This window comes from Neopelma chrysocephalum, unplaced genomic scaffold (genome assembly GCF_003984885.1).
Source record: "Neopelma chrysocephalum unplaced genomic scaffold, ASM398488v2 Primary Assembly neopelma1_142, whole genome shotgun sequence".
NCBI lineage: Eukaryota > Metazoa > Chordata > Aves > Passeriformes > Pipridae > Neopelma > Neopelma chrysocephalum.
The window spans coordinates 2,157,674-2,180,766 of record NW_020897804.1 but is presented as its reverse complement, the minus strand read 5'-3'; the positions used below and the strand labels follow the sequence as shown (position 1 = coordinate 2,180,766).

Genomic DNA, 23,093 nt, shown 5'->3' with positions numbered 1-23,093 from the left:
ATTTAAAATGATCCACCAGAGAGATGTGCTTACAAGCCTCAAAGAACATTTGGGCACACAGACACTCAAGAGCAGCACACAGCTCAAACACTTTAAAGAGCCAAATTGGGTTCCCATAACCATAAAATTCCAAGCATGTTTCCTTATCCATTGTTTCACCTCTTCTCCTCCTGACCATCTTCTGCCTTGTCTTCCCACTCTATTTTCCCAACCTGGCCATTTGTCTAGCACATGGTAAATGGGATTAGGAAGCAGAGGTGGCTAAAACAACTTTTTTCCCTACGTTATTTTCCAACTGGATCAATTCCCTGCCCTGCATGGCCGCACAGATTTCACCGTAGGACGCAGTGAATTGTGCAGAGCTGGGAAAAACAAGACAGACAAAAGGCGCTGATTAAACAGCATCACTAGATGTGAGCACGAAGCCTGGGGGAAGCCACTGCTATTTCAGTCACAGTGGCTGCTGGTCTGTCACCTCTGTCCCTGGCAACATTCCTTCCCACATCATCACAGACTTTCTTGCCCTCTTAAGTTGTTCTGCTGCTCAACGTGAGCCCACAAGGAGGCTGAAATTGCACCGAGGGGGTTGAGCTGATCTGACTGCTGGTTGCCATCAAAAGGGACAGGTTTCTCATTCCTCTTCACAATTTGCTGATTCATCTGACTAACACAGGCCAAAACCAACCAATCAAAAAGGGTTAATATCCTCCATTTTTTATTGAAGAGTCAGATACAGAGACTGTAGGAAGAGGACCCGAGACTGGGAGCAGAGAAGATGACCATGCATTGCATCAGCACACACCTTGATCATTTCTAGCTGATCCAACAGTAGAGCTGTCCAGAAAGTGGGGGCAGCTTTCACAATTTCCCTGTCCTCAGCAGTCAGTTCCCCATTTCTCTGAGCAGGGATTAGTCTCCAGTGAGCAGATTCAACTGGCCACTTGGCCAACCAGTCTAGGTGGGACCTGACAACCATGGTTGGGCTTGGCCAGTTTTAGAAGAGACTAACAAGGAGATTAATCACCCAAACCCAATGTGGAACTGCACCCTTTGATACTTGGATAAAATGTCTCCTTCTCTGGCCACATTAGGCTAAACAGTCCCAGCAACCCCACTGACATTTTCCAACTGCCCCTTCCATGCAACTGCTTTGTCAGCAGAACAGTGACCTGGACCAAGGAATTTACCTAAATGGAAAATATACCAACAAAAAAAGGTGGTTTTAGTATGAGTCATCTCCTCAATGTAGCACATTATATGGTCACACTCATATTGGCATAAAGGAAGGGGAAAAGACAAAGAAATCATCTGCTCACACGACACAGCTGCCATAAGAGTCTCAAGACCAATGTGTGGAGGAGAACATGTTTCACCTGCAGTTCACTGCTTCAGCCTTAGACACAATACAGAGACCATGTGTCCACGAGTCTGTACACTGACACCCATCGTGTCAAAATGAAATTAACTGTTTTCTTGCATTTTAAAGAGGATCTAAGATCTTAGTATAAAAATTTAGTCCAAATCATTCATGAATATTCTTATAAATAGTACACCTTATCCTTCGACCTGCTTTCACACCAGCTCTAAAAGCACATTTGCAGAGAATACCACGAATATAAAATTTGTCATTTGTGACTTAAGGTAAAATGACATACCCAAACTATTACCTCCCTTTCACTAGAATTCAGGCTATTTTTATTAATATTCATTAAAGTTTGGGGTCCTTCTGCAATTTTTTTTTTTATATTTTGCTTTCACTTGATTTTTTTACTTCCTTTCAAGGATCAGATACAGGCTGTTAAATCAATCTACATGGAGCAAGCCTGTAGATAAAGACCCTTGAGAGCACTATGTGGTCATCTTAGCCTTTTAAGATTGTTATTTTATATAAAACCACAATCTTTCACAATGTCTGAGCAGAATGTTGTAAAATACTAAGATGAAAGCAAACTCAACTGTAGAATAGTTCACACTCTACTTGCTTTTATTTGCCTAGATCTGTTTTCAGCATTTGTGCACAGTCAGTATCATCTCAACAGGAACTGTAACCAATTAAATATACACTGAATGACCGAAAAAAAAGAGTTCCAGCCTTCAGAAATATCAGTAATCCACAAAATTAACACAGTTAACATTAGAAATTGAAATGCCCAACCTTCAAATATGCGATCCAGACGTTGTCGCTTCACTTTGTGTTTGTCCATTAGAGACATAAGAGTGGAAGCTCAAAAGAACGTCCCCACACAGCTTGGTGATGGTCTCCTCACACCAGCCACCAGTCAGAAATGCTCAGTCTTTTATAAACTTATTTTCACCTGTGAACAGAAAGATAAAATTATTAAACTGTAAAACACACCGGTTTTCTTCTTTTTTTTTTTTTGGCACCTCTTTCCAGAAAGATGATCTACACGTATTCTAAAGAACTAAAAAAAAAACCCATAAAGTTCTTAAAACATATTAGGTAATGTGGTATTTCACAACAAACTGCTTTTTAAGCACAGAGAGATGCAAAGCACAGGGCACAGCTCAGACAAGCCAGTGTAGAAATGCTCCGAAACAGCTGCTGTTTTCTGCCTTTTGACTGTCAAATACTTTTTTGCCCTTTCACTGAACAACCCCCCCAGCCAACGCAGGTATCCTGGACGGGCACAGGCACACGATTCCCATAAAATGACAGAAATGTGTTCACCTCAAAGGAAGCTGGAAAGCCACAATTTTGCATCGCAAAGCTCGCAGGGAGAGAAAATGCTCTTTTCGTTCTTAACTTTTAAGCCCTCGATGATGAAGGAAACCAGAGTTTCAACTTGGGAGTTGACGGAAACAGGTCAAGGGGCACAGACACAAGGAAATGCATCACGGAGACAACACAGAATGCCAACATCTATATCAACCAAATGGCATTTAAAGCAGGTTTATGCATGACTAGGCAAGCTCTTTGGCAGCAAATACAGCTAAGCACTTTTCAGATCCCGTGTAGCTGGGCAAGACAGCGTGAGGGTATTGCAACAAGCAGTCTGCATTTCAAGCCAAACCACTGAGAAGCAGGAAGGGGGGGATGGGGTGAGAGGGAAGAAAAAAATCCCTCAGTGACAGTCCAATCATAGCATTAGAATATAAAATGCACATGAGCAAGTGGATGGGGAAAAACGATCCAGATCCTCTAAAAAGCATAGTCAGAGCACCACTTTTATCCACCTTTAAATGTTTCAGCAGCCTTTGAGAAACAAACTCAGACCACACTGTATTACACAGACTAAACTGAGCCAAATAATCCACCTCCCTGTTCCTTTTTATTCCTGCTCAACAGCTTTCAACATCAGTGGATAGGATTAAAGAGCCTTACAAGTGACTGAACCTAGAAATCTGCTTGTTTCTTTCTAGAGGCTGAGCTCTACTAAAACCAAACACAGGCACACTTCAACATATGATCAATATTCATGCACTCTGAGTGAAATGATAAAAATATTTTGAATATCAAGAACTGCACATTTCCATTAAAATAAGTATCTTTATCAGAGCTACCTGGCTTGGTGCATTTGGACTTCTAACAGAGTTCTTTTCTTTGTGGGTTTGGGTTTTTTTCTCATTTAAAATGGAGTTAATGTGCAACATTCACCATGCTTTTAACACTCATTTAGCCTCATCCTCCTCTTCGCTTTCCCCCCACACCTCTTTTTCTTTATCCTCAGATTTAAGATTCTTCTGATGTTTTGCATAATGTCTGACTACAGCTGAATATAACATCCTATCATCTATAGAGGAAAAGAAGTTGATGAAGAATGTAGAACCCCATTTTTTAAATCTTTAAAAACCAAAAAGAATACTGCCATTTTTGAAATTCTCTTACATTTCCCAACATTTATATTCTACAAAAATACGACATTCTTCAATATTCAATGTGGCTCTGTTACAAGACTGCATGAGCATTACATCAAATCTAACATGGATTTTGAAGCCTTAAAAGCCAACAATATAACCACCAGTCATTGCTGAAGCCAATACCCTAAACTTGTGCAGAGGATCAGTCCTAAAATAGTCTTGAATTTATTTGCTTATCACTTCAATAACCACATAGAAAGATCTAAGGGATAAAAACCAAACCAGAACATAATGAACATTTTAAACACTAGTCTTGGTTTAAATTTTTATAGCTTATTTAATTTCCCATCTTGTAGAAACATATATGCCTGCTGGCCTCCTTGTGCTGTTTTGTTTATTCATTCAGCAAAAGATTTTTCCACTGTAGTCACTCTGCATGCAAAGCTGGATGACAGCTGTAAAAAACAGACCATCTGTAACTATTGACCTACCACTGAATGTGTCACCAGATGTTTTCTATCTGTCTACAGTAGCTTCAAAGCATACCATATAAATCAAGTAGGTTTTTTTCTTTTAAACATTGTTTAAAAAATATTTTATTGATAGTAAGTTGTCATAAGTTTAAAAAAAATTTGAGCAAAAAATTAAATTAACGTGTTAACACCATTGTAAGTTGAACCCTCATACGGTTTTATTGTACATCATGTTCCAACACAAAGAGGAGATGATGATATGGGAAGCATTTCCCAGCAAAACAAAAGCCTTATAATTATAGAAGCGTTAGTTACTGCAATTACCAAACCACAACATGAATAATTGTATTTGAGAAATTCACTAAAAATACAAGCACACTGCCTAATGAATTAAAAATCTGAACACCAAATACCAAAGAGTATTTAACATCAGACTTCTGTAGTTCAATATTTTAGGATAAGGTGAGAATCCAAGTGATTTATGAATATATAGTGCTTAGCATATATGTCAGGTAGTAGCTGAGATACCAGCAATGCACAGAACCCTTGTAAGCAGTAGACATTTTAGAGTAAAATATACTCAGTTGAAAACAATATCAGAGTTTTTTCTTTCTGTTAAGAAGACGATTCCAGTGTATTTTTAAAGGGAAGATGCCTCTGGGCATTGCAGTCTGGAGCATTTCGCTCTTTCTTAAGAAAGGAAGAGCTTTACTCTTTCTGAGACTTCAAGATAAAAGGAAGAGGGATTCTCCAACATGTTTCTAGGAGAGTGAGCAAATCCTACAGGCTAAAACAGAAGTGATACAAATAAGTCAACTTTGATTTCAGTTTTCAAAACAGATAACACTGGTAATGAGTATAGGATAAACATGACTGAGAAGATTTGAAGGAAGGTCCATTCAAAACCCATGATCTTGGGTGATCAGAGGATGAAAAGGAAGCAAACTAAGAAATTTCCCCTCCCCCCTTTTTTTTTTAAGAAAAGCAAACCAGTAGGCTGTTTATACACACAGAGTACATGTGTGGGTTGAGACAAATTCCACATTATCAGGGAAGAACCCCTCTCAAACCCTAAAGGTTGGAGCGTGCAGTGCAGGACCATTTCCTCTGCATTGGTCTCATGGGAGAATTCTGCATGGACCAGATTGTGTTTCCACTGGACCTGAACAAGTGGGAAAAGCTTAACAGAAAAACTAGAGTGGGTCATTCATCACCCCAGATTAGTTTCCCCACTCGCAAAAATATTCAGAGAGCAAACACATCTGAGCAGACTCTCACCTACAGAGGTACGAACTGCAAAAGACGGATTTCTACCTTTGCCTCACTGCCAGTTGCAGGCAGAGATTTGTAGGCCATCCCAAATCAGATGATGAAGCTTAAGAAATGCAAAACAGAAATGAAATTCACTGGCAGATCATTAATGCATTGAGAATAAGGTCAGGAAGATTTTTGTTACCCTTGAGAATCTCAACCTTCCCTTAATTTAGCCATTTTAGTACATGCTCCTTGGTCCGAAACTATATTGAGTTATTGAAATATTTTTTCTTTCTACTAATGATATCAAAAAGTATAATATAAGGTTATTCTGAGTTTATATTCGAAATTGCAGTGCCATAAGTTTTGATGATAAAAAATTAGACAATTTTCCAAGACAACCCACACTAATGCTTTGCTCCTCATTCCTTCCCACCCAAACCAGTAACATCTCTATTTTCCATGACACCTCAGAAGCCTTGAAATGGCCACTCTGCACAGTCTTGGAAGCAATAAGTAAATACAATCGAAGTGTTGATCCTCATGTTAAAAATATTTTAATTATCCCAAAGAATTATACATTTTGAAGTAACTGTTTGTTTCAATTAGTAAACAGACCATCCAGTTCCAACCCTCCTGCCATGGGGCCATGGGCAGGGACACCTTCCCCTAAACCAGGTTGCTCAAATCCCCATCCAACCTGGCCTTGAACACTTCCAGTAATAAAGCCTCCACAACTTCTCTAGGCAACTGTTCCAGTGCCTCATCACCCTCACTATAAAAATGTCTTCTTAATATCCAAGTCAATGATACCTAAGATTTCATGGTTAAACAGTCACAGTCCTCAGAGACATCAGAGATATTCTGTGGGATAATCTGTGTTTCCCAGCTTGTGCAGCTAAAAGCAGAGCACCAGAGTACGAATTTAAGCCACACACTCTGAAATTCAGAACTCTATTTTAGGGACTCTGCTCTTCCCAACGCATGAAGTAGCAAGCTCTTCTGCAAACCTAACTCCCTGTACAAACCACAAATGAGAATTACTCACTCCATAACAATTACTGATGTTCCTTAAAAGTTAAGTTTCAAGTTTCAGGTTTTCTCCTTGTTTGGTTAAAGGACAGGCTATGACTTATGCAAAAGAGAGGATATCATCAAGTTGATGAATAGCATGAAGCAAAACTATGTAAAAATTCTAAGAGAGATTTGTTTTATCTGAACATTAACTTAAAGATGTATTTACATAGTAAAGAGGTGAACTTTGTGAGGCTATGGCAAGAGATGGGCTGTAACTTAAAAAAGGAAAAATAAAGCTGATGACACAAGAGAGAAATGCTCTACTTGAAAAAGCTCTACAATTTGTAGTTGAACCTTTCTAATGTCAATAGTAGCAGTATTGGGTCTGTATAAGACAAATCTTGGATGAGAGGAATGATGTTTCATAATGGAAGTTGAGTGATGCTTATGTCTCAAAGTTATACAATGGGCTACACCTAAACATAGAATAGAACTGAAAGATTAACATCTGAACTAATTTTTTTTCCTTTCTAGATTCCATTTCTAAAAGTATTATTACAAGGTACTTATCAATAAAAGTTTGAAAAATGTCCAATTAAAGATATGAAGGAACCTCAAATAGGAGGATGAGTAAAAGAGGACAAATACTTTTGTTTGGGTGTTTCTTCAAAATGCAGCAAAAATTAGACTGTTACAACAACACTGGAATATCCTGTTCTGAAGTTCTGGAGGACACTTTTGTTCTCATATTTTATATCCTTTTCTGGAGATCCTGTGACTTACACTAAAACTTTCTGCAGTATGAAACCATCACCTCACTTTCACTGTACTCAAAGCTATTCTTGCAAAGATTTAAGCTACACTTAAAAATAAGTATGGCCCATTGAGCAGAACAAAAAGAGATTAATTGCCAGAAGAAAAAGAATATGTCAGACTTTCTGTGCAAAAATTCAAGTTATTCCATCTTGTCTTACAAAAACTAATACCGAATTAAGAAGGAAATATATAATTATATTTGTCTGTCAGCCAATTTATCTTGCCATTAAGTATGGCTAAGCCACTTTGCCTTACCATTAGATGTCAGCACAGTCTAAGAGAAACTGTACAGGGAGCTTCAAGAACAATAAATTAATCACAAAAATGAGGCCACTACTGAATTAAACACCAAAAAGCAAGTTAGATACTCAGAAAAGGACTAAATCCCCAAATATTCTAATGGCATTACCAAAACCTAAGATGCATTTATCTCAAAAAAGATGGAGGATTAGAAAAAGTGCCTGGACAGGCAGTAAGTATGGTCCAAGGCATGGAATAGCTTGCTGAAAAATCCCCCCAGCCTGAAGCTGATACAACTGTGGGAAATACAACAAATACATACAAAATACACACTATGCCTCAACTCAATGTCTAGGGAGCACAGAGTGAAATAGCAAGTCAGAATATTAAAAACAACAGGAATCTTCGTCATGGAGTATGTAATTAAATTGTAACATCTAGTGTCATAGGTATTGTGGATGCCAAAGCTTTAAGTGGTTCTTAAAAGGGATAAGACAAGTTTATGGAAAACCCATACTGATAATAACAGTCACAACAACAACCCAGATCAGAAATCCATAAGCTGGTAAATGCCAAAGGCAGGGAGAATGTCAGTGTGTGCTTTGTTCTCGTACACAGCTCTGTGTTCCACTGCCCAAATGTCCCTTTAGCTCAGCACCCAACATTTGCCAAGAAATGAGATGCTTCATTAAGAGCAAGAGCAGAACAAACACGATGCTTTCTTTAATCCTACACCAGTGGCCACTTTTGGAGCCAAGACACAGGGCAGATGGACCTGCAGCCCCTTCTGACACACAGGTACCCCTTACACTCTTAGGAAATGTAGAGATACTCCACTAAATGGGCTGATCCAGCCATGCAGGAAGTGAGGTCCCCAGCTCACAGGGATGCACAAAAAACATCCCAAGACAAAATAAAACTAAGACAAGTTAGTGCCGCTGTGCCCAAAAGATACTGATGGAATCATCAAGCTGACAGTGTCTCCAACATAGAGCCCAAGAGACATCTAGAAAATCAACATAATTAAACAACTGCCAGTGCCATAGACTCCACCCTAGTACATACTGAGCTCTTGCAGCCACAAGTGTCTTTTATCACTGGCTTGTTTTCCTTGTCAGTGTAGCTTAAACTTCCAGCCATCAGATTTTCTTGCAGCTTTGCCTGACAGATGGAAGAACTCCTGATGTTCTTTGCACAGGTACCTCTTAGGTGTCACCAAGCCATCCTTTGAGCTCCTTGCAGACACCAAGGTCCTCAATACTCCCCTGGAACATCAAGTTTCTGATCCTACATTGTGTCAAACCTGTGCATCTTTAAATTCACAAGCAAGGTACTAAAGTACTGGTCTGCAAGTGCTAGAACAAGGCAAAGCCTTTCAGAAGCAGTTGCATCAACATCCAATGCAGAAGAACCTTTACCACTCTTCTTCACAATCCTTGGATTACTCTGGGATCACACCAAGAAGAAAAGAGTTTGCATTTGCTTCAGAAGTTTTTTTCATCACTAGTGCAAAGCCAGTTCTTTTTTTGGGTGGGGTTCTCTGCCCCATGAGCAGAGCCAATTCTGTACTCGTTCTGTATTTATGACCTAAAACCTGAATACAATTGCACAGAATCACCTAGGTTGGAAGAGACTTTCAATATCATCAAGACCAACTATCAACCCAACATTACCATAATCACTCCTAAACCATAATCCCCAAGTGCCACATCCAGACAATTCTGGAAAACTTCCAGAGGTGGTGACTCCACCACCTCCCTGGGCAACTTACTCCAATGCCTGACCTCTCTTTCAGTGACAAAATGTTTTCAAATATCTAATCTGAATCTCCCTTGGTGCAATCTGAGGCCATTTCCTCTCATCTTTTCACTTGAGACACAGCAGAAGAGGCCGACTCCCTTCACTACAACCTCCTTTCAGGGTGTTGTAGTGTCCCCTGAGCCTCCTCTTCTCCAGACTAAACACTCCCAGTTCCCTCAGCTGCTCCTCTTAGAACATGTCTTCTAGGCCCTTCCCCAGCTTATCAAAGTAAACTTGATCGCTCTGCAGCACTTCTCTTTTTATTTTAACACATCATCAGTTTTTACTCTATTTCTAAGTGAAGGTGTTTTTTCCTGTTGATAAAAATGTTCAAAATAAAGCCAAGAACACCCTTTGTCAGCACGCCACTAAAAACCTAACGCCAAAGGTTATGGGCTTTTGACCTATTGTCCATTATTTTTTAATACTGTGGTATACTTTCTGTACTATTGTGTCTTTAATTACTTCAGCACCAAATAAAATGTCTTACAAAATAATAATCATAAGCCCTTATTTTTGTGGCACAGGACTGTAAAATGGTCTTTTTGACAGGGAATATGGTGAAAACAGTAGAAGAGGTTATGATAGTAATGCTGTCATTAGAAGCTTTTTATGAGGTATTTGTCTTCACCATAAGGTTTTTCTCCCAGAGCTTTTTTTCCTCAGCAGCATTCTCTCTCAATTATACATCTGTCCACAAGCCAAAAATTACTCACTGCTGAAAATGAATTACTGCAGATGTGTATGACTACAGACAGATGGGAAGCATCTCTGCTGTCTCAGATTTCTAGGTCATGAATAAAACTTCATTGAAAAACTCAAGCTATCAGAAAATTATTACAGGGTAGCAACCCTTTTTAAGTAAAATTTTAAGTAAAATTGAAATTATATCCCTAGTGTCAGAAAACATTCACTTATTGAGCAATACTATAGCTCTGCTTCTCATCAAACAATATTTCTAAAAACTTCCATGTCAGGTATTCAGCACAAGCTTCTTCAGAAACACCGTTGTGAGAAGCCTCAGTCTTAGTCATGAACAGCTTTGAAGGAAAGGGAAATGAAGAGACGGGTGTGATCTTTCTAAGATCATGAATCTGATTCATTCACATGTCCAATTCCTGGCTTTGCCCCTCACTCTCTGACCTGAGGAATTCGACCTGATGGCTTCATCCTCCAATTTCACCCTCCACTGCTTTGGTTTGTAAAGGAACACAGATACACACACACCAGAGACACTGCCCGGAGATACTGTCAGACCTACTGCTTTACAAAGTGCTTTAAAACTTCCAAATGAAAACCATTCAAAAATGTCAAATAAGTGGGTTGTTGGATCAGTGTTAAAGTAATCACTTCTGCATTTTTTGAAGTCTGAAATGAAAGAAAATTACGTTGAAAGAAGATCAATCTCCATTCATTCTTTTGTGAACAGGCTGAAGAGCCGGAAGCCTTCCCCCATTTTGGAGAGTTGGATAGAAGAGACAGTAACTGTATAAGTGAATGAAACACAGTCTTAGGGATTTTGAGAGACAACAGCAGTGAAACTGAATTGCCTCTAATTCAAAACACAAGATTATCATTATTTGAATCAAACTCGAATGAATAATACGTATTTAATATTTTAATGCACCTGAGAAAGCATAACAGGATGCAAGGTATTAGTCATCACTCGTGACAATAAAAAGGCTAATGCCTTGCTTAATGAATTCTCTAGCAAAGGAAACAATTACTGGTGCATTTCATGAATCTCTATTGCTAGAAAGGATTCGAACCAGCAGGGAGAAAAGATTACTTTTAACCTTTCATTGATTTATCGACCCTTTTTTTGTGTCTCCAAGAAAGACACAAACCCACATCAAAATGCCAGGCGCATGGACTGAGTGCCTACTCCATGTGTGAAACTGGTTCCTCTGTCACAGATCTACTATTAGAAGTAGCCCATGGATGTCCAAAAACCTGTGCTTTACAGATTTAAACTACTGATTAAAAAAAAAACCCATAAGTTTGTTCAGCAAAAAAGAAAGAGTGGGGAAGAAAGAAACATTTATTCTGAAAGTAAATAAGAAATCACATCTAAAGGCATTTAGGTTAGAAATTTAGTTAAGGGTAATTAAGTTTAGACAAAGAACTGCAGGTGCTGTGTTGGGGTTTTTTTCTCTATACCAAAAAGCCTCATATGTTGGATACAAGTCCAGAGGAAGCCACTGAAGTGATGAGAGGGCTGGAGCACCTCTGCTATGGAGACAGGATGAGAGGGCTGGGGTTGTTCGGCCTGGAGAAGAGAAGGCTCTGGGGAGACTTTGGAGCACCTTCCAGTACCAAAAGGGGCTCCAAGAGGGCTGGAGAGGGACTTTGGACAAGGGCATAGAGGGACAGGACAAGGGGGAATGGCTTTAAACTGACAGAGGGCAGGGTGAGATTAGATTTTGGGAAGAAATTCTTTACTGTGAGGGTAGTGAGGCACTGGCACAGGGAAGCTGTGGATGCCCCATCCCTGGAAGTGCTCAAGGCCAGGTTGGATGGGGCTTGGAGCAACCTGGTCTAGTGGAAGGTGTCCCTGCCCACAGCAGTAGGGCTGGAGCAAGATGATCTTTAAGGTCCCTTCCAACCCAAACCAGTGTATGATTCTATGGATATGTGCACTCATGCTGCTGTAAGAAAGCACATTAAGCACTGGGAAAACACTTTGAGATTGAATACTTTCCACTTGAAGAGCAAACTGTGTAATACTTTAATATTATGATTGTGCTTTATTTCTTCAAAATTACTTTTATACCTAAGAAGTATTCTAGTGAAGTAACTTTATGCAGATAAGGCAAATACGATTCTTGGTCACATTTTTCATTTTCCCCATATTACTGCCCTGTGGCAGCAACATACCACCAGCAGGATCAGTATCACAACATAACCCTTAGAATATAAACAGCTGTGATGTGCAGCTCTAGATCTATAGTGATAGACTGGATACACCTGACATCCCTCATGTAAGGCATCTTTAAGCCAAGTAAGTATAAAATCTTCTTGTAATACTTTGTGTTAATTAGAATACTCATTATAGATTTTAAGAAAGGAAGTTTCACCCATTAGCTACTGCAGATAAGTTTTGCTCAGTTACTAGAAGAAGAAAGAAAAAAACCAGACAGAGACACTTTGCATGATTAGACTTCCAGAGACTGTGTTTCCAGTTATGCTTTGTTTGAAAACAGAAAATACCAAGGATAAACCTTTGCTCCTGTAGTTCCTTCAGACTACGGCAACTCATTCTAGTCAGAATAAAAGATACCTCATCTGGGTATTCATCTGTTGCCTGCTAAGGCACCCTGGTAAAACTAGATTTTTAGTAGCACATAAATTAAAAATTATTTTAAAAAAAATTTGTACATTGCCATATATAAATTACATGTGTTTGTTTTTTTATTTTGTTTGTTTGTTTGTTTGTTTAAATGCAGAGCAAATGCTGGACCATTGCCTTCTCCCAGTTAAATGAGAAGAAAATTTCCCTCACCTAAACATAGTAAAATGGTAAATATCAAGTACATTTCTCAGAAATCAATATTTAAAAGATTATAAATTGTGCAATTTATACCTGATCATTAATAATATTTAGTGATAGCATTTCCACATTACTTTGACATTTCTGATACATAATTCTACATAAGTACATAAATACTTTGGAAGTCTGGGGAGTCAAAAAACCTAAACTTCTTTATGAACAGGTATAACTACACTAAGAATAAAAAACATTTTTTAAGTGTAACACTAGATATTGGCAAAATGTCTTCTCTCCTTACAAAGCAATAAAGGCAATATAAGATAAAGAGACCAAACAAGCAGCAAGTTCAATTTACACTCTTTATGTTTTAATTCAAGCCATCTTTGTCAAACTTTCCACCTTTACCTACAATCCTATAAACCATAGAATAGTTTGGTTTGGAAGGGACCTTTAAAGATCATTTAGTCCAACACACATATCCCCTCCCATGATGATCAGGGACACCTTGCACAGCATGGGGTCACTCAAAGCCTCATCCAACTTGACCTAGAACACCTCCAGTGATAGAGCATCCATGGATGCAGAACCAAACCAAAGATGTTGCATTTTATAGGACAAAACGAGTTTGCAAGTGCTGTAAATTGCAGCTATAAAACCACCAACTATTAGAATACCTATTTGGCAAAACAGAAAATACTACCAAACTACAAAAATACCTACCAGTTTAATTACCAGATTATTTCTCACTGTGGATCCCTCCCCCCTGGACTCCTGGAAACAGCTATCCAGCCTTGAAGGCATCACTGACCAACTTCCCACAATCAACTTTCATACTTAATTAGAGAAATTGTTTAATTAATAATTCTTTCCCCCACATTTTGGTGTCAGTGTCCATCTCCTGGCATGACATTTCATTAAGAAGTTTCCAGCCAACTACACTCTCCTCTCCCTCACAGTAATACAGCCCACTTCCACACCCTGCTAAATTCTATAAGCAATCTCCAGTGCAATTACAGGAATTGCTTATGCACAAGATGAATGCTAGTGGCTAGGATATTGTATCCTTCAACACCATTAAACGTGGGGAAACAAAGAATTAGAAGTACAGTTAGATAGTTTCACACATCTGAAGCTGGCTGACAATTGTGTATGATACCATATATTGTAACCAACACTAGCATCCACTACTCATTTCACAAACTGATTATGATTTGTCTCTATTCATCATTTAAGCTCATCCACTCATTCTTTTACTCAGTAGTGGGAAGGCAGAGAAGTCACTACAGGCTGCTTTGCTATGGAGTTCTGTAAAATTTGCTTTCAGATACACAGTTTTTCAACTGGATTTTTCTCTTCTGTTCACAGACAGTGCTGAGATGTAGTCTCTCTCAAGAGAAAGAACATTAAAAACTTACACTTCAGTGAAAAACTTTGTCTTTCCTGTAAAACAAACCTGAAATTCACAGACGGGGACAAGCAGGCACTGAGATCATTAGGTAGGTGTTAGAAAACTTAGAAAGTTGCTTTACACTCACATTAGAATGCAAGATCCCTACATTATGTACACCAATAACATGGCATAGTGAGTCAGTCCAAATGCATCAAACTCTTGTTTTATTCCAAAAAGGATTTAGTGCAACTACATTCATCACAGCATCTCAGCTTCTTTCTGTGATATAACTAATGTAGCTATAAATTTTCACAGTTTATGTTTTCTCATATCTGGGAAGAGAGCTCTATGTGCAGCCTGATATTTTTAGTTTCCTTATTTGAACATATATGCTGGTTTGTATCTGTTACAGAAGAAAGATCAAGCAAGTGCACTTGGCAGCTGGTCTGGAAAGTGATAAGACTGCAACAGACTTTAATGGAAATTCATTTCAGTCCCATGCTACACTAGGAAACAAAATTTCCAGCCCATATTAACTTGAAGGTTGGCTCTTCTTGATTACTTACAATGCTCCTGCTACTCAAGAGGGCAGTTTAAAACTTCTAGATAAGAAACTATTTCAAGTTCATAACATTTTACATCTTGAAGATAAGGCCAAAGCTGTGAATATAATCTTCTCTCAAAATCTAAGTAGACACTTAAAAAAATATGTAAAAAGACTGAAAGCTAGACATGGTCAAAGCAGTTTGCATGCCTTGAGAATTGTGTTCCTTAATTCTGGAAGAAAGCTCCTGTGTGAGACAGGAGTAGTATCACTGTACAGTATGTGCAGCACCCAAGCTACTGTTCCAATTCTCAAACCTTTTAACCCATTATCAGGCAGGTGACTGTAACTGCAGAATTATTCCTCGTAGGAATCTTCGTAGAGGAGAAGTGGTGATGTCAAACTGTGTCAGTATATGCTGAACATGCTTCCTTAAGGAACTCTTGAAACATCTGACTGTATTGATCTCCTGTCAGAGAGGAGAATGACATTTCTTGCCTATGAGAATGTCACACTGTCACTGGGAATGAGAGGAGACATCAACTCACCACCCATCAGCAGGTCCCTCAGCACCTGTGCTGCTTTTCCAAGGCACACTCTGCCATAACGCTGACTTTTAAAAAGGTCTGGATAAAAATTGACATCATTCAGATCAACTGATTTCTGGTATACTATGAGCTCTTCCAGTAATGTCAAATGAATGATATTTGGCTGGAATCAGAGGACCTGGTGAAAAATCAGGGGTTTGCAGTATTGCATCCATAACGAAAAACAGACATATTCCAGGAAAAAACTCACTGTGCTACTTTTGACTATCAGTAGTACAAGTTGTTCATAACTCTTCCACCGGCCAACTGCTCCACAAATTTCCCTCATGGGGTGTTCATCAGAAGATCTGCAGGGATCACTGCACAAAAATGCTGTTCTTGGAATCTGCTTTCATACCTGGGAAACCTCAGTAATTCAGAAAGTAATTCCTTACTTCTTGAGCTTCACAATACTTGATGTCCTCTCTTCCCTGCAATATAACTTCCTCAACGACTCCTCAAGACGATTCCCAAACTTTCAATGGGGTATTGCCAACTCCTCCTTGCTCTCTCATAGCTCTTAGTTTCTCAGTGAGGAAAAGAAAGCTCCTAAACCCTGCAAACTGCCTGGATTATCCACTCAGTTCTCTGTAAGGAGATGTAAGAACTGAGTGAAACTTTGGTTCTCCTTTTAAATATGGGAGTTTGTATGGACGTGACTCAGGGCTGGTTACCAACTTTCCTTCCACAGCATTAGCATCTCCACTAAAATACTTGGAACTGTTTCAAAGCTTAACATTAGACCCTAAATAGCCAGATGACATTTTCTTCAGAAAACAAAGGAGAAAAAAACAAAAACGTGACTTTTTGAAAAACCAAATTCAAACTTCAGAAGAGACAGTCCCAATGCTCCCTCTAAAACAAATACTAGGAGATGCTAAAATTACACTTTTACTAAAAAAGAAAATACTTTCCACCTTGATCTGCATAGTAATTAATTGTAATGCTCTACAGAAAGAAGGAACTAACTCCGAAAATGCCATCCCTTTTACAGAGATCTCTGAGTTGCCTAACCCCAACTTTCAGGAACTGTTATTTGGGCCAAAATAGTATGAGTAACTCAAATACAGAGGTCAACAGCCACCAGGTCAAGCGTGAAGAAAAACATAAAAGGCATCCATGGCTGAAGAGAGGTTGAGGCAACTTTACTAAACCATATCTGGAATACAGTTAAAATGGCAGCAATGCCAAAAAAATTCCTGTAAGAGACCTCCTGACTCAAAAAAGTAAGCAAGTAGGCAACAAAATAACTCTTTGTTTTTAAAAACCCACTTAAAACAAGTAGACTTAAAGAAAAATCAAGTGGTCCACAACATGACCATAGGATTTTCATATGTAAAGAACCAAGCATGCAGAGAACACCTTAATGGTCTCGTTATTAACACCATGATTTTCATGTTTTAATTTATTGTACACATAAAGGAGTTTTAAAATATATTTAATAGTTATGAAATCTGCATATATGAGAAAAACATGGGAACCAGGGCCCTAATAATGTCAGCCTTGCTTTGGCTGCTGGTATTATTTCTTCAGAAGCAGTTCAAAGACTGCCCACAAAGATAAAGACTCTGCAACCTTTTCTTGAATATTTGAATATCAGCTCTTCCTATACATAATTAGATTTGAAAACCTAAATGTCTTTTGGTTGAATAAATAACATCAGAAGTTCAAGACTCCAAGATGAGTATATTTGCAATTATATTACAGTTCAAAAACCAAATGAAAAATTGTTCTCTGAAAAATCAAGTCTTAAAATAGACCAAAGTACAACATGTGCTTATGTTTTATCTGACAGTGTTGCATATCTGGATTGAGATGGTTAGCTTCTCTGTGTCAAGATCTAGATGAAAATTATCTGTATAAAGGGAGTAAAATGTCAAATTCTGAATTATCTGACAATTCTACAACAGATGGCCTAAAATATTAGTGATTCAGTTGTTGCTGGCATTGGGTCAGTTCTTTACTTGTTAATTAGGGACCTTAATTTTGAACTATTATTTTGCTAAAAAATGCCCATCAGGGCAAAAAAAAAATTAGAAAATGCATGGCTAAAGATTTTAGAAAGCTTGCTCTTCATTGGTGCAAGAATTTCCATTCTGGTTGATTAATAAAATTCCAGGTTGGGAAGAAAACTTCCACTCCCCGTTGTTTTAATAAGATCCAGATCTTGCCTTTAGTAAATATTGGCAGTGTGCAAGTGCAGAAGTGCTCAACCCTATTCATTTCACTATATTTTAGAGTTTAAGATGCTCAGAGAGCAAGTGTTCAGTCTCTTTCTCCTAGAGTGCACAGTCTGGGTTTGGAAAGCAGGTCACAGGAGAGGTGACAAACAGGCAGTTACTTTTGCTCTGCAAAAGAGATATCCAGAGTCAGTCGTTCTCCAGCACAGACTGGAGCATCATTTATATCACAAAGCTGAGTTTGTCCTTCTCCTCCAGACAGGACCTGCCCCCTGTGTGCCACTGCTGGATCTCCATATCTCCTCTTCCCTCCTGCAGCTGAAAACAGAACATTTAATCTTGTCTAACTTCCAAGTCCACCACAAGTTGTCTCAGGCTGCTCAGGGCAGCTTTAGCACCCAGAGAAAGGTCCTTGTCACACTCTCCCACATCCTGACTTGGGAACTGTCCCAGCAAGGAGGTGAAGGATTGCCATGCCACGGACTTCAAAAACGTTTAACACTTCTCAACACAAACAGATCCTTACATTGGAATCAACCAAGGAAAAGTGAAATGCCTGCAAGAGATAAAATCCAGTACGCTTGCTCATTAAATCCAACATCATCCTAAATTATATTGAAGTTATTCTATAACTGAGGAAAACCAAATATCAAGTAATAGCTACACGACAACAACAAAAATATCTCTCCTTGGTATTTTCTTTCCATTGGCATGTCCTCTGTGTGGAAATACATTCCCCCAAATCACTTGCTCTAAAGCAGTCCACGTTCATGCTGGTGACGAGACCCTCACCAGCACTTACCACCGGGAGAAGTTGCACAAACAATTTGAAGCTCAAGATTGTTCCCTCCTGAAGCATCAATTTTTTTATCTGTTGCTTTGAAATCTATATGCAAGAACACATAAGCGTTGGCAACTATACAACTGGGTATTTATAAACTCTAAAAATGTTAACATATGTTAGAAAGCAAAAACAATTTGCCACTAAATAAGCTTTGGCTTCCCATTAGATGTACATTCCCTGAAAAAAATACAATTAGGCAGTAATCAGCCTTGACAATATATACTTAAATATAAAATAAAATTACTTTTTTTAATAGGAAGAACTGAAATTTTGAGTGAGTATGAGATTTTCCAGTATTTCTATGCAATGATAGATTTAACAGTAGCTAGAAGATGCATTCAAAGAAAATAGAAATATTGAGCTTAGAAATCTAACTTTTATAATTTCTTTACAGCTGAAGACCCAAACACTGCTCTGAAATACCATGGAATTCTGCTTTGCTTTCAATTAATAGAGGTATCTTTGACTTCTGCATAAGGCAAACATAGCAACTTCAGACCTTTTAAACCAAGCCTTGAGAAGCATTTCACTTCATTTGGAAGCTACACTTATTGGCAGCTTAAATAAAACTTTATAAGTACAACAAATCAACTTTTTTAAATGTGCCCTTTTAAAATAAATACTTCTTGACACATTGCATCTGGGTTTCTATCCACGTAGAAGCAGTTGTCTAACGTTGTAACAAAAGCTATCTAGAAGCAATTCTAGAAGTTACATTGGTCAGACTTGGCAGTGGATAAAATTGCTGTTTCCTTGCTTTTTGTTTGATGTTAGATTGGCCATTTCTAAAGGGCTGTGCTTGCCCCAGTGGGCAAAGCTGGAGAAGGGCACAGCACACACACAATGGGTTCAGAAAGCAGCAAAGGATCTGCCACTGTTCCCAAAGTGAACCACAATTCTAGTTCTTAATACTCTACTGCTTATTAAAAATATCAAATTTGCCAACACTGGAAAAAACAACAGAAAATTAAGAAATTAAGAATCAATAAAACCTCTTATAATGCTGAAAACAAACAAGTGCCTACAGATCCAATGTGCAGTTTTTTGATTGCAGATGTAGGATAGTTTTTACTGCATCTCCTAAGGACTGAAAGAGCTATGGCATAAATTAATAATAGTGAGTCTATAAAGGTTGAATTGATACTGACATCTTGGATATTATTACTGTAAATGACAGATTAATGGACAAAGGCACAAGATCCCAAAAGTAGTCCTAGATATTTAATTACTAGGAAGTAACCAATAATCATATTAATTAGCACAGTTAAAAATCCCATCGAGCAGTAAATGATTTCAAAGGAAATTTTGGCTATAACAATGACAAGTTAAGTAATAACTTTGGCCGATGCCAGCACAGAATAAATGATTTAATGATCCCCATAGAAAGTTTTATTTTACTGAGATCAATATCTGACCCCTATTATACACTAAAAGCCATGCCTAAAACCAATTATAAGAACTATTCTTGGGCCTCTCAATTACAAAGAAATTTCCTTCTCGATTGTCATTCCATCAAAATTAAATAGATAATATGGAACTAAATGCATCTTTTTGGCATCTCAAGAGCAATAGCAACTATTGATATTTAAACATTTTACTAAAAAAATACCTAAGTCTTCGGTACTCATCTTCCTGGATTATTAAAAACAAAAAAAAATCAAAGCATTTTGCAGCAGTATGTATTTCTAAATGCAACATATTATCATCACTAAGTGAATCATAGAATGGTTTGGGTTGGAAGGGACCTTAAAGATCTTCTTGTTCCAAACCCCTGCCATGGGCAGGGACACCTTCCACTAGACCAGGTTGCTCCAAGTCCCATCCAGCCTGGCCTTGAACACTTCCAGGGATGGGGTATCCACAGCTTCTCAGGGCAACCTGTGCCAGGGCCTCACCACCCTCACAGTAAAGAATTTCTTTCATATATCTAACCTAAACTTCCCCTCTTTCAGTCTGAAGCCATTAGTCCCTGTCCTCTCACTACAGTTCCCAATCGATGAATATCAATAGCAAGAATGATTTAACACTAACAAAAATTAAACATTGTGAACTTAAGATTTCACATCATTGAAAGTGTATTTTTAAAACATAATCACTTTCAAACTTGACTTTTATCAAATGTAGCTGACACTTCAAGCAAAATAAAGGGGTTTGTGATGAAAGGAAACTTTTTATAGTAAAGCTATAGAGTTATTCTCTACCTTTCTGTAACACGGGGAAAACTTCTTCACTGAAAGGATGGGCAGGCACTGGAACAGGCTGCCCAGGGAACTGGTGGAAGCACCATCCCTGGAAGTGTTCAAAAGATGTGTGGATGTGGCACTTGGGGACATTATTTGATGGTGATCACGGTGGTGCTGAGTTTAGGGCTGGACGCGATGATTTGATGATTTTTGGAGGTCTTCTCCACCCTTAAAGAATCTATTATTTTTAGAAATAATACTCTTAATCTGATTTTGTAGAAACAGGATTTTTTATCTGAAGATGATGGAAGGCTTTGGCTGTAAAAAAATTATTCCCATGTGCCAAAATTGATAATTTTTAATCAACAAATTACTTTTTTAAATTCTATTTGCCAGTAAAACTAGATACAATGTGTGTAATTAAGAAAATACTCACAACGTGAAAAAGTTTAATATTTAATTGCATTATAAATTATTTGTATTCTGATTTTGCACTGTCTTTGCTCAGATCACATCCTGCTTGTGCACAAATCCTACTTGTGGATGATATCAGGCAGCAATATGGATAATTGACACATATCAATCAAACACAACTTAAAAAAGCAGTTAAACTGACAGAATATGACCTGGATGATGGAATACTGAATTAAAAATCAAGAAGTAATGGATATAAGTCAAGTTAGTCAAAAATCTTATGTTTGCTATGATCTAAAAGGAGGCTGAAGATACTTATTACTGATCAGTTGTTACTGTGTTAATCTAAAATAATCTACTTTCATATATATTATATATATGTGTCTAAATCTTCAAATATCTTCATGAAAATTTCCTACTGGGTTTATGCAGTAGGCACTTTTTAAAAATTACTGGCTATTTAAATCCCAAGTCTTTCTAATTTTAATGTTAGACCAGTTGATTCCTTTGTTGATTCAAATGTATTAGTGTTTCTAGAATTACACCTGCTCCTCACAGAAGACAGGACAGAAAAAAAGTATGCAAAAACAAAAGCAAAGAACATATACCTGCTTTTCGTGTCAATATTCAATCTGTACTAATTAAAGTATTGTTTTCCTTCCGTGAGCAATTCCCTTAAAAGCTTAATTTTTCAACCAAGTTTTTTTCAGGAACAGACATACAGCTTCCAGAAATTATTTAAGGAACAACTATTTATCTCTTTAGTATTAGGAAGTGTAGTTACAAACTAGACATTAACCTGTAAATACACTGGACAAACATTATGGAAATATGTGAACATTTAAGGTAGCACATCTCTCAATAGAAAGACTTAAATAATGAATGCAGAATCAATGGGAAAGTTCTCCAGTTCCACTACAAAATTGAAATTTAAACCAAAAGTAAACTTATAATTAATTTCTGGAAAAGACTTTCCTACAGCAAGAGCATTAATTGCTTTTTTAAATGGACAAAAGAGTAAAACATTCATATAAAACATAAGTGTAATGGTAAAAATCGTTTGTTATCAAAAGAAATGTGCAGCAATTAATCCAGACAGTTCTCACTCTAATGCCACCTCATGACTATCGAGGTTAAAAAAATGGGATCATGAAATAGAGAAGATTAATTTTGCAGAAGTTTTTACAGCTGAAAGTGGATGACTATAGATTAACTACAAAGACAAGAAATCTAGACCCTACAAGGATGAGAAATTTAGACCATCTGTATTACATCAACTATTAGACTGTGCATTATTCTTGGCTTTCCATCAAACTCTGGTCCTTAAAAAAAACACTCTTTTGTTTAAAGCTTCAAAGACTACAGCTGTTCTTACTACTGGTTTTGGAAATCACTACTTAAAACCTTTAAAATAGAACATATCTGAAAAGACTCAGCAAAAATTATATTTACAAAAAAGCTTATAACTAAAGTAAACTTTCAACATTCTGAAGATGAAAATAGCAAGAGCAAATAATCAGGATAAACACAACTGGTTTAGAAAAACTTCAGGAAGAAACTAAGAAATACGGAAAAATTATTTAAAGAATTATAGGGGATACTGAATACTGGTTATTACTGAATATTAGAATGTAAAGCACAGAACGCTGAAAATATTTGTTTAAAAGAAGGATCTGTATATTGGATTTGAATTTATCATACCTGCTGCTTACTCTGAAAGTTAAATTAGAATGAACAATTTACAATTCAAAAATAACTTGGAACAACCAGTTACAAAATTACAATAAGAAAACGTTGGCATTCATTTAATTCCTCTGTTCCAACCTTTTTAATAAAGTAGTCGAACAAAGTTCATGCAAAGGTCTTTGTTCTAAAAACAGCAATAAAGAAAACACACTATAGATTCTAAATAAGTACCTGTATCAGAAAATGCAAAGGATTTTCTATAGCTACAAATTAGCAGCCTCCCCTCCTCCACACATTTTTTGCTTTAATTCTCAAATATATAATAACAAATGTACGAGAAAGGTCTTAAAACCATG

At 37.6% G+C, this 23,093-nt stretch overlaps 1 protein-coding gene across 4 annotated transcripts in view; it reads right to left on the bottom strand.

Moving 5' to 3' along the window:
• Positions 1 to 23,093, bottom strand: part of CTBP1 (C-terminal binding protein 1) — a 243,836-nt gene that overhangs the window by 185,388 nt on the left and 35,355 nt on the right. For all 4 annotated transcript variants that reach the window (XM_027699938.1, XM_027699940.1, XM_027699937.1 and 1 more), the window contains exon 2: positions 2,156 to 2,315. In XM_027699938.1, coding sequence (XP_027555739.1) covers positions 2,156 to 2,213 — 58 coding nt within the window. In that variant the 5' untranslated portion in view covers positions 2,214 to 2,315. The remainder of the gene's footprint in view (positions 1 to 2,155; positions 2,316 to 23,093) is intronic.